General features: G+C 43.6%; 1 protein-coding gene across 1 annotated transcript in view; it reads left to right on the top strand.

Moving 5' to 3' along the window:
- Grem2 (gremlin 2, DAN family BMP antagonist) overlaps positions 1-10314 on the top strand; it is a 92832-nt gene extending 82518 nt beyond the window's left edge. The window contains 1 exon segment of the mRNA NM_001105974.1: positions 6832-10314. Within this exon segment, the coding sequence (NP_001099444.1) occupies positions 6833-7339 (507 nt within the window). The 5' untranslated portion in view covers position 6832 and the 3' untranslated portion in view covers positions 7340-10314.
- Positions 10315-12945: the final 2631 nt, after the last annotated feature.

Genomic DNA, 12945 nt, shown 5'->3' with positions numbered 1-12945 from the left:
GTTCCCTAAGCTAGAAATGGTCAGAAGAGCAGCAGATGCATGGGAAATGATTGAAGAATAATGGGATATGTGGAATCTCGGATTCCAGGGGACATAGAAGGAATGCTCGTTGGGCAGTTGGGTATATTATCTGAGAGTCATGGGCAGAGAGCTAAGAGTTGAACTCATAAATATGGATGAGTAATAAGATGAGGGTAGGAAAATGGAGTCCTGATGGAGGATGAAGGAACTTTAGCCCATTGTGGAAAACCGAGAAGGAAGGAAGGAAGGAAGGAAGGAAGGAAGGAAGGAAGGAAGGAAGGAAGGAAGGAAGGAAGGAAGGATGGGAGGGAGGGAAGGAAGTAAGAAACAAAGAAAGAAAAAGAAAGGAAGAAAGAAATCAAGAAAAAGATTTAGAAAGGCCAAGAAACAATAGATATGTGAAATTCTCATGAAGTCTAGAGAAAGTAAGGTACAGGGGCTCTGTTTTGTCAAACATTACAAAAGCTGCTGTCATTCCTAAAAACTGATTGCCTAAAACCCGGCAAGCAAAGCCGGGCAGCTAAGTGTAACAGTGAATGAGAAAGCTTTGGTTGTGCTCAAAGCTTCTTAGACAAGCCTCTGAGTTTTACATAAATACACAGGAAATCTATACTAGGTGCCCAGGGAAAAGCAATCTGGGAACATTGTGCCATCCTGACAGGGTGGGACGACACTGGGCTGTGCAGTATCTGCTATGACCAGCCTCCTCGGACATTAGCCCAAGCTCTTTATCTAATAAGAAGCAACAGGAGCTGCCCCATGGTTGGGAGAACAAGCCCCTGGTTACAAAACACTTCATAGACTTCAATTATTCTTCCTTTCAAAAAAAACCCATGGAGACTTGTTGGATGGTGACTTGATGTCAGATCCACACTCCTTTCGGCAGCGGTGCAGTCTAGTGGGTGATAACGAGCACCATTTTAATGGAGGAAGCCAACAATGAGCCATGCTAGATCCTATATGGGAAGCTCAAGGTCCTGAGGTCTATTACCATCCTTCCCATTCTCGTACATGGGTCCTAAGCAGAAGCCACGCCTCCCTACTACATCACAGCTGCTGCAGAGCTCTCTCATGCATTTCCGTCCAGAATATAACGGTCTGCTGCCATATTGCCTGTAGCATCCATTGCCCATCCTGAAATACATCCCAGCACTTTCCTGAGAGATTAAGAACTTTGAATCCTTTGCTATTTTTGAAATCCATAAATAAAAAAAAAAACCATGACCATACATTATTTTCTTCCTGTGGTTGAAAATGTTTCTTTAAAATCAGGATATAATTTTTCTCAGATGAGGGGAAATTTTCCCTAGGATGGAATGATGGTCAGTTTGACCCAGACAGGTCAGTTGGAAACGTAAATTAATCCATTTAGATTGCAAACTCCTAAACCACACGGGAGACCTTGATGTTTCTGCTTTGAGATTGCTAGCCCCTTCAGAGTCTATTCGTGACACTTCAGAGACTTGCAGTCAGGACGTTTGTGTTTGCCTCTCCCAAAATCCCAACTCTTCTACCTTCCAATGAAGTGCAATCAGTCCTTCTTTTTGTAAGTCAGAGGACCACTGAGTTCGAACTCGATGTGACCTGCTAATCAGAGACATGCAAATCAATCATAAGACGTCCTTCCGCATGCTTTTTTTCAGATAGGCAAAAGTAATGTGTGCTAATATCAAGTGTTGGCAAGTATGCGTAACTGCAGGGATCCACATCCCACCCGAGGGAAAGCATGCTGGTGTCAGCACTTGGAAGGCAACCCGCTCTACCTCATTTAGCTGAAGCTGAGCACAGCCTGTGACCCAGTGTTTGCACTTCTCCACATCTCCTGTGACAACAACAAATAAATAAATAAATACATAAGTCATAAAAGCCCACGGCTGGCGGGCATAAATAAACAGATATTAAAAGTGTCCAGTGCAGCAACATTGACGGCAGAAGACAAGCAGAAGCACCCTCAGTAAGATGAATGGAGGTTATGATTCATTTTAATAGTCAGCAGAGGTATGAACCGATGTCTGCAAGTACCCGCGGGTGTAAAGTCTCAAGCATATATTTCCGAAATGGAAAGTAGAGGGTGGTATTATTTATGTAAAACATCATGACACACACTCAAACAATACTCGTGCATAAAACACGAGCAGACACATAAGCAGTGGACGGTGTGACGCAGACCAGAGGCACAATGCTGGTAGTGTCAGCGAGGACATCCAGAAGGAGTTGGGGGAGGGAACTGTAACGTTGCCTCTCTAGATACTGATAGGATGTGTTTTCAAAATTGAGACTTGTAGAATAAGGTGAGAAGCGTCGCCGGCATTGTTTACATCTTGGTGAGTAGGCATACAGGATTTACTGTTTTCTATGCCTCTCTGAAACATTGGCCGGTTAAAAATTTTGAAGGCCGAAGAACCAAACCCTGAAAAGGCAACAATTAAGTTAGACAGACAGGCTTGTCTAAGCTTTTCTGTCAAAGGCTACAAGAAAATATTTTTTTTTTAACCGTGGGCATCATAGTCAATGCCTCCGCTACTCTTTCTACCCTTACAGCACAAAAGCAGCTACAGGCAACAGGTAAAGGAGTGTGTGTGCCATTGGTCCAGCACAAACATATTTACAGTGTTTGTGTCTCTAGAGAGTTATATAAGGATCTAAACAGCCCTTAGCTGTAGCTGGAGAAGGCCTATAAGCAACAATTCCTGAAGATTAATATGGCCGTGGGGTTGCATTTGCACTGTTTTGATTGGTTAGCGTTTGCTTCGTTGGGTAGATGAGAAGTTTGTCTCCTATGTTTTCCTTCATCTTCTGGTGTTCTGGAATTCTTAGGATATAGAAAATGTTCTGCCCCATTCTATTCTCTCTCCTACCTGTACAGTCTAGTACATCCTTGTCCTGATGTCTAAACTCCATTAAGGTCACTCTGAGGGTTCGGTCCCCAGCTTCCCTGGATCCTTGGCTTTGGCATATCTGCATATGCCTAAACACTCAGTTCTATCATGCCTTTTCTAGAACTTAGATGTGTACTGTGAGAGAAGCTTCCCTTCTGTCTGCCTTGGCTGTTCTATGAAGAGTTGATAGGAAGGACTTATTATTTGACTGCCTAGGTGGTAGGCTGCTCTGGCTTCAAAGGTCAGGCCTAAGGGCGTTCACTTAGGGGAAATACTTCCACGACCAGCTCTCTCTTTATACAATCAACTTTGGCCAACCTAGTCTGCTTAGGCCATCAGCATTTATAGTCCTGGCACACTTTGCAAATTGACAACATTGTCAGGCCAGAAGGATGGTTAATAAAACCAACAGGAGTTATTTATGAGTTTCTTATGATACAAGCCAAACACAAGATGTGAGGGTAAAATGAAGTATCCTCATGCTGTCGTTACTGGCAGTTGGAACAGCATTCCTGAGAGGTGGTTGTATGCCAGCCACTTCTCTGAATAGCTAAGAGGTCCAGAACAGCATTGAAATACTACACTCAGGTCACACTGATACGTACGGGATAGACGAGAAACTGAAGAACAGGTAGGCACCTCTTCTCTCCTCCTGTCACCCTTACAGGAGCAGCTGGCTTAACTGTCCCTAGGAATAAGGACACCTCCCCAACAGTCATTGTACCAAAAGAGGTAACTGTTTTACCCGTTCTAGCACTGAGAGGCCATGTCCTTCGCCAGTCTCTTACTGCCACATGTGTCACAAGTTATGTGTGTAAGAGAGTTGGGTTGGGGAGGAGAGCCAGACTTGTCCCAGTTATGTAGATTTCATCAATATCGTTCCCTTTCCTAAAAGTTGGAAGTTTACTCTACTTCCTCAGTTCCTGGGAGACAGCGCTTCCAGGGATGGATGCCAGATGTTCGCATGCCATTTTCAAGTGTTCAACGAATGCCTGTTACTAATCACCACTTCGAATACTGTTCACACGAAGAGTTTCTGCCCCAAATCGATCTGGGCATGTTTTAGCTCCCTTCTCCCTGACGACAGTGAGAAGCTGCTGAAGGAGAAGCCTGAAGTTTGAGCCGAACCAAGAGTTCATGATAAGTTGTTGTTGGAGCTAGGAGCTGAGGACTAGGCTGACCATAAATCTTTCCTGGATGAGACTTGAAAACTTTTCATTTTGTTTACTTAGAGTGTTAATAATTTTGGAAATTATTAAAGTAGAACCAAAAGACTCCTTTTAAGAGGCGATTGAGATCACAAATCACTCCACAGACTCAATATGTTGAACGAGTCCAAGTCTCAACTCTTGCCATGGGTCTGGTGGACGTGTGGCCATTATCATATGACACTTCATGTGTAGAACCAGGGAAGCGTGAGAAAAGCCCTTAAAAGAAACTTGGACTTAAAATTTAATAATTGTGGTGGACAAATGTTTTTATAGTAACAGGAAAAAGCAAATCCTTTCTCTCTTTCTCAGCTCTCTAATGTTTCTCCCTGTTGGTTAATGGCGTCTCCATGTTCTCTAAAAGTAGCCTGTGTTTCTGGTAGCATCATCACCAGGACAGATTCTTTTTCGATTTTTCTTCTCTATCTTTCATGAACCCAGGGCTCTGTGCTTGGCTAGATTGTCTAGATGGGCTTCTCAGTGAGCCCTGAATCCTTTTCTCTCTGCCAACCAGCCTGGCATCAGGCATTTATTTACATGGTTGCTGGGGATGCAAAAACAAGTCTTTAGGCTTTCACAGGAAGCACCTACCCTCTGAGCTATCTCCTTAGCCTACCCTTTTCAGATTTTAGGGGACTCTTCTACCCTAAACTTCAAATTACCCAGACTATCCCAGTTCCTTCCCTAAGCATAATATATGCATTTTCCTCCTATCCCCACACCTCCTGGCAGTCAGTTTTCTTTTACAAAGCCGAGAAACCGAGAAAGATGAAAGGTCTATCCTGGCTCACGGTTTTGAAGGGATCAGTCCATAGATGAGTCCATGGAGAAGTGGTGGGTTAAGGAAGGGGTATGCAGCAGAGAAAGCTGCTTACCGTGTCAGTCCCAAAAGAGAGAAGAAAGGATGCTCGTCCCTCAGTCTCTTTCAAGTGCAAACCCACAAAGGCTTCCTACCAGGTTCTACATCTGAATGAGTCCTCCACATGCAAACCTGGGGTTGGAGGGACTCACATAGAGTCTGGAGGATGTTTGACAGTATAACTGTAGCAGGAAAATATTGGTGTTAACAAAGCCCCTGAAAGTGTTGACTCTAGGCTCAGTTCTCTAGATGTAGTTGAAGACAGAAGATGTCATCTTTGAGATGAGGTACAAAGTCACTTGTCGCTTAGACCTGGACTTGTAAGAGTGACACACATTGTGATTAAGCATAAGCATTTTAACATAACTTTTTAAGAAAGAGCTAGCTACTTTCATGAAAGTCGATATAATAGCCGGGATGCCAGGATTCAAATACTTCATATACTGGCTTTGTGATTTTTGGCAAGCTGCATAGCTTTACCAAGCCTGTTTCCTCATCTGTGAAGTTGGGAAGGCAGTCATACCCAGTTTTTGCAACTCTATTAGTTACATTTACGTATCTTGAAAGGAAAAGGAAAAGCTTTTGATAGACTTTAGGAACCAGTAAGTACTAGCTATTCTAATACTAAATGGCAGCATGAACTTAAAGTTTGAAGAATGAAATCTGGGATGAAGGGCTCAACCTCTGTGGGTCTCAGCTTACTTCACTGTGGAGTAGAAAATCCACAGTGGGTAGAGCCCTAGGGCTGTTTTGAGACACAGATGAACTGCTGAGAGAGTCAAATGTCAAGCAATTAAGCTAGCATTAACCTACATTGTGCACACCTGTAAAGTATATCCTGGGTGTGATCGTTGCTAACAACATACCTTGGCTGTGCTATTGTTACTAATAATGTACCTTGGCTTTGGGCTCCATTAACACTACTGGCTTTTTATTTTTCTCTGACATTGTTCAATGTATGCTATAGCAATGATACTTTTTTTTGTTGTTGTGACAAAATACCTGACTATGTAGCTATGTCTTAAGAGAGGGTTTATTTTGGCTTACAGTGTAAAGGGATACAGCCTGACTCTTCAAGAAAGGTATGGTGGCAGTAATTCAGGTGGGACTCGGCAGCAGAAGGAAGGAGAGAAGAGACAGGAAGTAGCAGCAACTATCTACCCTGTGGGATGATGTCATACTGGTGAGGCAGTTACAAGAGAGAATGAGGCCTGTCATTGAGAAGGAAGGATGGGAGGGAGAAAAGTTTGAGGGAAGAGGAGGAGACTGGAACGAAAAAGACGGGAGACTGGAGGGGTCTGCAGAGAGGCCTCGGTGAGAACATGGAGGCTGACGTTAAGATTTACAGGTTGTTATGAATGTTCTTAAGGGATGGATGTTTGTAGGACTTTGTATGTTTAGGTGGGCAATTATATCTTATCAATTGGATCAGAGGTTTTTGTGTTGTGCGTTCTTTCCTTTGGAGAACTGAGTTTGTGGCGGCAGAGACACTGGGCCAGAGACTCGGAGTTTGGGTGTGTATTTCTGGCAAGATATCTAGCAGATATCTTGGAGCACTACAGTGCCAGACCCAGTGGGGTAAAAGAAAACCATTTAATATAATTTTACAACAACACTACCCTAGTGACTCACCAGCCGAGACCTAAATGTTTAAATAGCAGGAGCTACGAGGGACACTTTCCATATCACCACACAACATTCTCCTAATATGGTAAAACATACTGGTTATAGGGTACTGTGTAGTGTGCTCACAGCTGCCTGCTGTTGTACTATTTAATTTCTGGGTATCCAGCCATAAGCACTAAGAGAAAAAGATGGATGTCCACCCGATAACCCTTCCTGACCAGCTCCTTTTTCATTGCAGGATGTTCTGGAAGCTCTCGCTGACCTTGCTCCTGGTGGCTGTGCTGGTAAAGGTAGCCGAAACACGGAAGAACAGGCCTGCGGGCGCCATCCCCTCGCCTTACAAGGATGGTAGCACCAACAACTCAGAGAGATGGCATCACCAGATCAAGGAGGTGCTGGCCTCCAGCCAGGAGGCCCTGGTGGTCACCGAGCGCAAGTACCTGAAGAGTGACTGGTGCAAGACGCAGCCACTGCGGCAGACGGTGAGCGAGGAGGGTTGCCGCAGCCGCACCATCCTCAACCGCTTTTGCTATGGCCAGTGCAACTCCTTCTACATCCCACGACACGTGAAAAAGGAGGAGGACTCCTTCCAATCCTGCGCTTTCTGCAAGCCCCAGCGTGTCACCTCTGTCATCGTGGAGCTCGAATGCCCGGGTCTCGATCCACCTTTCCGAATCAAGAAGATCCAGAAGGTGAAGCATTGCCGGTGCATGTCGGTGAACCTCAGTGACTCTGACAAGCAGTGAACTCACCGCGGCAGGATGCAAGCTCAGCCTTGAGCACCCTTCCCCCTGGGTTGCACCACCGCCACTTCTGTTGAGCTCACTCACAATCTGTCCGGTGTCCCTGTCAGCAGCAAATGCATCTCTTAGGGCTAACAGCGTCCTTGTCACAAATACGGACCACAAGTGAAGCTTTGTCGACGTGTCCCCGATCCACCCCAGGCTACACTTGTGTCTCCAAATCCATGTTGCGGATCGGACACAGAAGATGTTGGTAAACTCCACTCCCAGAAACTCGACAGGACTTTTCAGGAGATGCACTGCCATCCGGGATTGACGTTTCCACCATGTGGAAAAGCCAGTCTTTCCCTGGCCACATCCTACACTCCAGCTTGACCCTTCCCCTGGTGAAGGATGCATGACTCTTCTGTTGCAAACTTTTGTTGGCCACCAGACCTCTGTGGTGTGGAAATTCATTCTTCTGACCTGGGAGCTGCCCAGCTCTGCCGCTGCTGTAATGCCTATGCGGGCAGCATCTCTAAAGGAGATGCTCACCTGCAAGGGGTCCGGGAATAAACCTGGTACCCATGAGGACAAGCCGAGATAAGTGGATCAGGAAATGGACTTCCCTAGGAACTGTACTGAGCAGGCAAGACTCCCCACACCTCTGGACACCACCATGTCTTTTTTCCTCCTCATAGACTCCATCTAAAGCTCAAGATAAACTCTGGTGCGCATGCTATTCCCGCTGCCATGGTATCACTCACAAGGTTTCTGTATTAATGTCAGTTTTATAATTGACCTATCACGTTAAAAAAACAGTTAAAAGTATTATCAACATATTCATATATCAAGTCACGTGTTTGGACTCTAGCTTTGCTGCACCATTCTGAATAGGGAGTATAAGCATGGAGTGATCTGTGGAAAAACTGCCAGGTCAGCAATTCACTGCCCCCCCACCCCAACCCCCCCACTTTTTTCCAGATTAAGCAGGGAGGTGGGACACGTCATGATTTTACTTTTAATACATCACAGAAGACACTAAATAAAGCTTTGTCGCATAGTGTAGAAATCGGATTAGGACAGATGGCACATACAGAGGAGTCACTAGGAAGCTGTAAATCTTGAAAGGCACATGTGAGATGAGACCTGGTACTGTTTTCACTGCCATTACACAAAGCAAACAAATATTTTCTATTAAATGATATGGAAGAATATACGGTATGGAGACTTTTTTTGACACAGGCAGAAATATAGAGCAAATATAGAGGGTAGTAACGTAGGTGAACTGTCCCTCAGAGGACAGCTGCCTTTACAAAGAGTAGACCCCTAAAAATACCAAGAAACATTTCAGCCATCTTCAGTTTTGCTGAGGAGTTGTTGAAGTCTCTGTAGTGTGGTCTTTTGACGTGAGGACTTTAAATTATTTATTTTCCTTCAAAATTACACTCAAGTTCTCTTTGTGCAATTTTTCCCGGGGAGGCCTCCCTGTGCATGGCATGTACGGAATCTGACAAATGTGAATGAGAAGCCATTGGTGGGAATCAGAATATGCTAAAACCCTTGGGTTGATCATTTCTGAGTCCACGCTCTTGCCAAGAACGGGTTTCCTAGTATGTGAGAGAGATGATCCATAAGCTGATGGAGACTCAAGCTTCTGGGTACTTAGCAATGATGTTGGCTCTCCAGTCTGCCACTTGGAGAAAGAGGGTTGTGATGAGCTGGGGAGGGTGTGTCATGGAGCCTTTTGCCTGTATTGCAATGCAGGTTTTCTAGTTTAGTTACGTCTGCCACACAGTGACCCCAAGTACAGAGTGTGTGGTTTTGAAGGGGATTTTAGCTTCAGAAATGAGAGCGCCCAGCCTGGGAACAGGAGAGAGAAAGGAGGGGAAGTGGAAAAAAATCACAGAGGGCTGGAAACCCCAGGGATGAGGGCAAAAAGTGAAGAGGGGGCTAGAAGTCAGAGCTACAGTTTTACACTTTTAGCAGAAAAGGTCAAGCTAGAGCCAGAGCAGAACATGCAGCAGAAAAGCTGTGAAGGAGATTATGAGTGTCCTTAATGGAGGATGATAACGTGTAACCAGAGGCTGAGGAGAAGATTCTCACACCCAGCTGCAAAGCCAGCCTATGTTATTCTATTAATGGGACCCACACATTAACAAGAAAAGTTAAGTTAGGAACCCACAAAGTATATACATGAGCACTCTTTTTTGATCCCAATCGTGGGTGTACCCATGAAGGCTATATGATATGCTATGGTCTGAGGCTATTTCTTGGCTTATTGTATGTATACAGTTTACCTTTGAATGGCTCAAATTGTATTTAAATTTTGTCTTGTTTATAAATGAAGAAAAGCTATAAGTATAATGTAATTATTTTATAGGTATACTATTAAGTTATAGAACAAATAAAGATACTCTAGGATTCTATGTGATCCTGGCATCATGTGCCATAAAAACTGAATTCTGCACTTGTGTCCTTGGGTAGCAAAGGATTGTGGTGCACTCAGAGTGCATTTATCCAGCCTCTGCGAGTTCACCCTTGGCTCCTATCACAAACGTTCCTTGGGGGCTTGAGATCTTCTAAGAGAATCAGAAACAGGCATCAAGCAAGCAGATCTGATGAGGATGGTTCTCACATCCAGTCTCTAGGAACTTCAAGCCTTTTTTGAGACACCCACCAGTTGAATCCAGAATGTACTCACAGTGTTCTTGGAAGAAGAGATATTGAATGAGAAAGCTTTGCACGAAAGATGCAAAGAGAAGTCCACTGTCAGTTTCCTCTTCTCTCCTGTAGCCAGTGCACCACACTCATGTCTTACAGAAGCCAGAAATTATGTTGTTTTGTTTCATTCTATGTTGACTTTCCACGGGTTTCGACATTTATTAATTTAAACATATCTCAGCCTCACAGTGTTGTCATTTTCCTGCAAACTGAGTTATCTGCCATTTAAGACATGCAACAATCAATAAAAGAAATAAAAACCTTGATAAAATTGCAGACGCGTGGTTCACTTTACAGCTTGAATGATTTAAATTCAACACAACAAGAATTTATCTTAGTTTATTAGACAAACATATTCCACTTGGATCAGCGGCACTACTCGTGCTTAGTCTCTAGCATGGCTGACTGATCTCTAGGTTGTAAAGTCGATGAAAATGTTCTACTCTGCTGACTGTGCAACTGAGAGTGTATTTCTAGCTAACTTAGTGTGAACTATCACCATTGATTATGTTTTGCTTGGGAGAGAATGATAAGATCAGATCATAAATAATGTAACCAAAGCTTGTTGATCCTCAGGGTATCCTCCGGATCTTCCTTAAGCCCTCCCCTTACCGGGTTCATGGCTACAGCTTCTCAAACACAGTAGACATCTCAGCCATGGGACCAAAGATGAACTATGTGAAACCTCATAGCTTCTGGTGATTTCTGGAGTTTCCAATATAGGATATGTGGTAAAACAAACAAACAAACAAAACCAGCCCCTAACCCCTCCCCACACTGCTGTATCATTCTTTGAATCCTGAGGTTCCTCTAGTCAGTCCACCTTTATTCCTAAACTGTACAAGGCTCTCTTGTATTTGTTGAATATCTGTGGTGTCAAGAGAGTTTACTGGATCAAAGAGGAAAGTATATCCATTCTATCTTGTCTGGTATCAAAGGTATCCAGAATTCTTGTAGGGTTAATCATCCCATCTCAACAGTATGTTGTGTAAGTGCCTAAGAATTTCCTGCATAGGCTTATTTAATCCGTATTTCTTACCTTGCCCTGTTACATGACATTTTTGCGTAGTACAGAATACCCACAAAAGCCAGGTCTCCTCCAGCTTTATTCTGACAAGAGTTATGACAATTTAAATGTCCTAGAGGCAACAGAATAAACCAACTGGGTGTCCATTCCATAAGGAAGGAGATTTTGCCTTGTTCTCTTGCTCAAAGATAAGGGCAAAAATCCCAATTGCTACTCTGGTAGAGACCAATTCTAGTGTTGGACTATTTCTTGCCATTATCGTTGCATGAGCCAACATGTGAAATAAATAGGATAACATAGGAGTCAGGGCAATATTAAATATTTCAGCATTTCATTCACCCCCTCCATACCACTCCTTACTTTGCTGGGGTTATTCTCCTCCTTCTACCTGCCAAGTATTAGAATAGGTGAGCCCTGCCACACAGCACTTATGAACTGTTAAAGATGCAATTCAGAACTTCAAGTATGTCAGACATGAAGTTTATCAAGGTAGACAGACTCTTTCCTTGTCCATGCTTGGCTAGCAAATCCTTCCTATGAGGCCAGAGTTCAGGTGCTACATAGTGTTCTCTCTCTCATTCCTGGGGTTCTTCCCTCACCTCTTAGTGATTTGACTTAAGGTCTACTCTGTGAGATGTAAACCATGTCCAACACTGCATGGGTGACCAAGATCCAGAGACTAGCTATTCCAGGGATCAAGGGTAAAACCAAGTACTACGGATCTTAGAACAACAAAACCATAGTGACAAAATGACTCCTAATGATATTGTGTTATAGATCTGCACCTTGTTCAGCCAGCAACAGAGAAGCTTCCTCTGCTGCAGTTGAGAACAAAGAATCATAGTCTGACATTACACACACACACACACACACACACACACACACACACACAGAGAGAGAGAGAGAGAGAGAGAGAGAGAGAGAGAGAGAGAGAGAGAGAGAGACTACTCAAGGGTTCTTAACACCCATCTCAATCTGGCCACCAAGCTCTTTGCTTCACACACAAAAAGCTTTGGCATTGAGGAATGTGGCTTCCCTCTGAAAGAAAACTTCTCCAGGGGCGTCCTCTCTTCATCTCCTCTCAGCCACACACTAGAGAATTCCCACACACTTTCTGGTCTGGGTTTTTGATACCTCTAATTTTAATCAAAGATGAAGTTAGCATTTTTGCTTCATGTTGCCCCAGGATAATTTCTGAGAGAAGAGGGGGTACTGGTTCCAGCCCCTACAGCATTTTAAATCATTCCACTTTTTCTATTGTTTTTACTTGTACTGTATAAGTAAAGATGCATTTCAGAAAAAAGAAAGAAGGAAAAGAAAAGCCCAGTCTCCCGATGTCGGAGTTCACTAGGGGGTTAGGAAATGGAAGAAATCACAGCAAGGGACAGGACACAGTCAATGTGTGCACTGCTCTTCCAGAGCCATTAACAGTCTCTCTGCACCCCAAATCCTCCCATCTAACATCCACACGCTTCACCATGGTTCGTTATATTTTTAAAGATAAACTTTCTGTCCTTCAGTTTAGTAATCTTTGCCCTCCTCTTTCTAGTATTTCTATTTTTTTGTGACGAATATCCCCTAAAGATTATATATACTTACAAACGTGCACAAAAATTCTAAACACATTCAACATTCCTGTCTGTTCCCTGTTCATTTTTTTAAAGCTCATGTTGCATATGTGTGTTTGTCTGGGGATAGATAGCACTGGCTCAAGGGAATTTTCCAGCTGTAAGAATACTGAAGGATATTAAGTCCCTGTTAGGTAGCATTGTATCTGGTATTTAACACCCAGTTTCTGTTTCTTCTCCTCTTAAATGTAGATTCCATGAGAATAAGACAGCTTTTTTTTTTTTTTGGTTTTTGTTTTGTTTTTATTATC

Source organism: Rattus norvegicus, chromosome 13 (genome assembly GCF_021556685.1).
Source record: "Rattus norvegicus strain SHRSP/BbbUtx chromosome 13, alternate assembly SHRSP_T2T, whole genome shotgun sequence".
Classification (NCBI taxonomy): Eukaryota; Metazoa; Chordata; class Mammalia; order Rodentia; family Muridae; genus Rattus; species Rattus norvegicus.
Note: the sequence above shows the minus strand (reverse complement) of the source record. Positions and strands in the feature narration are given on the sequence as shown.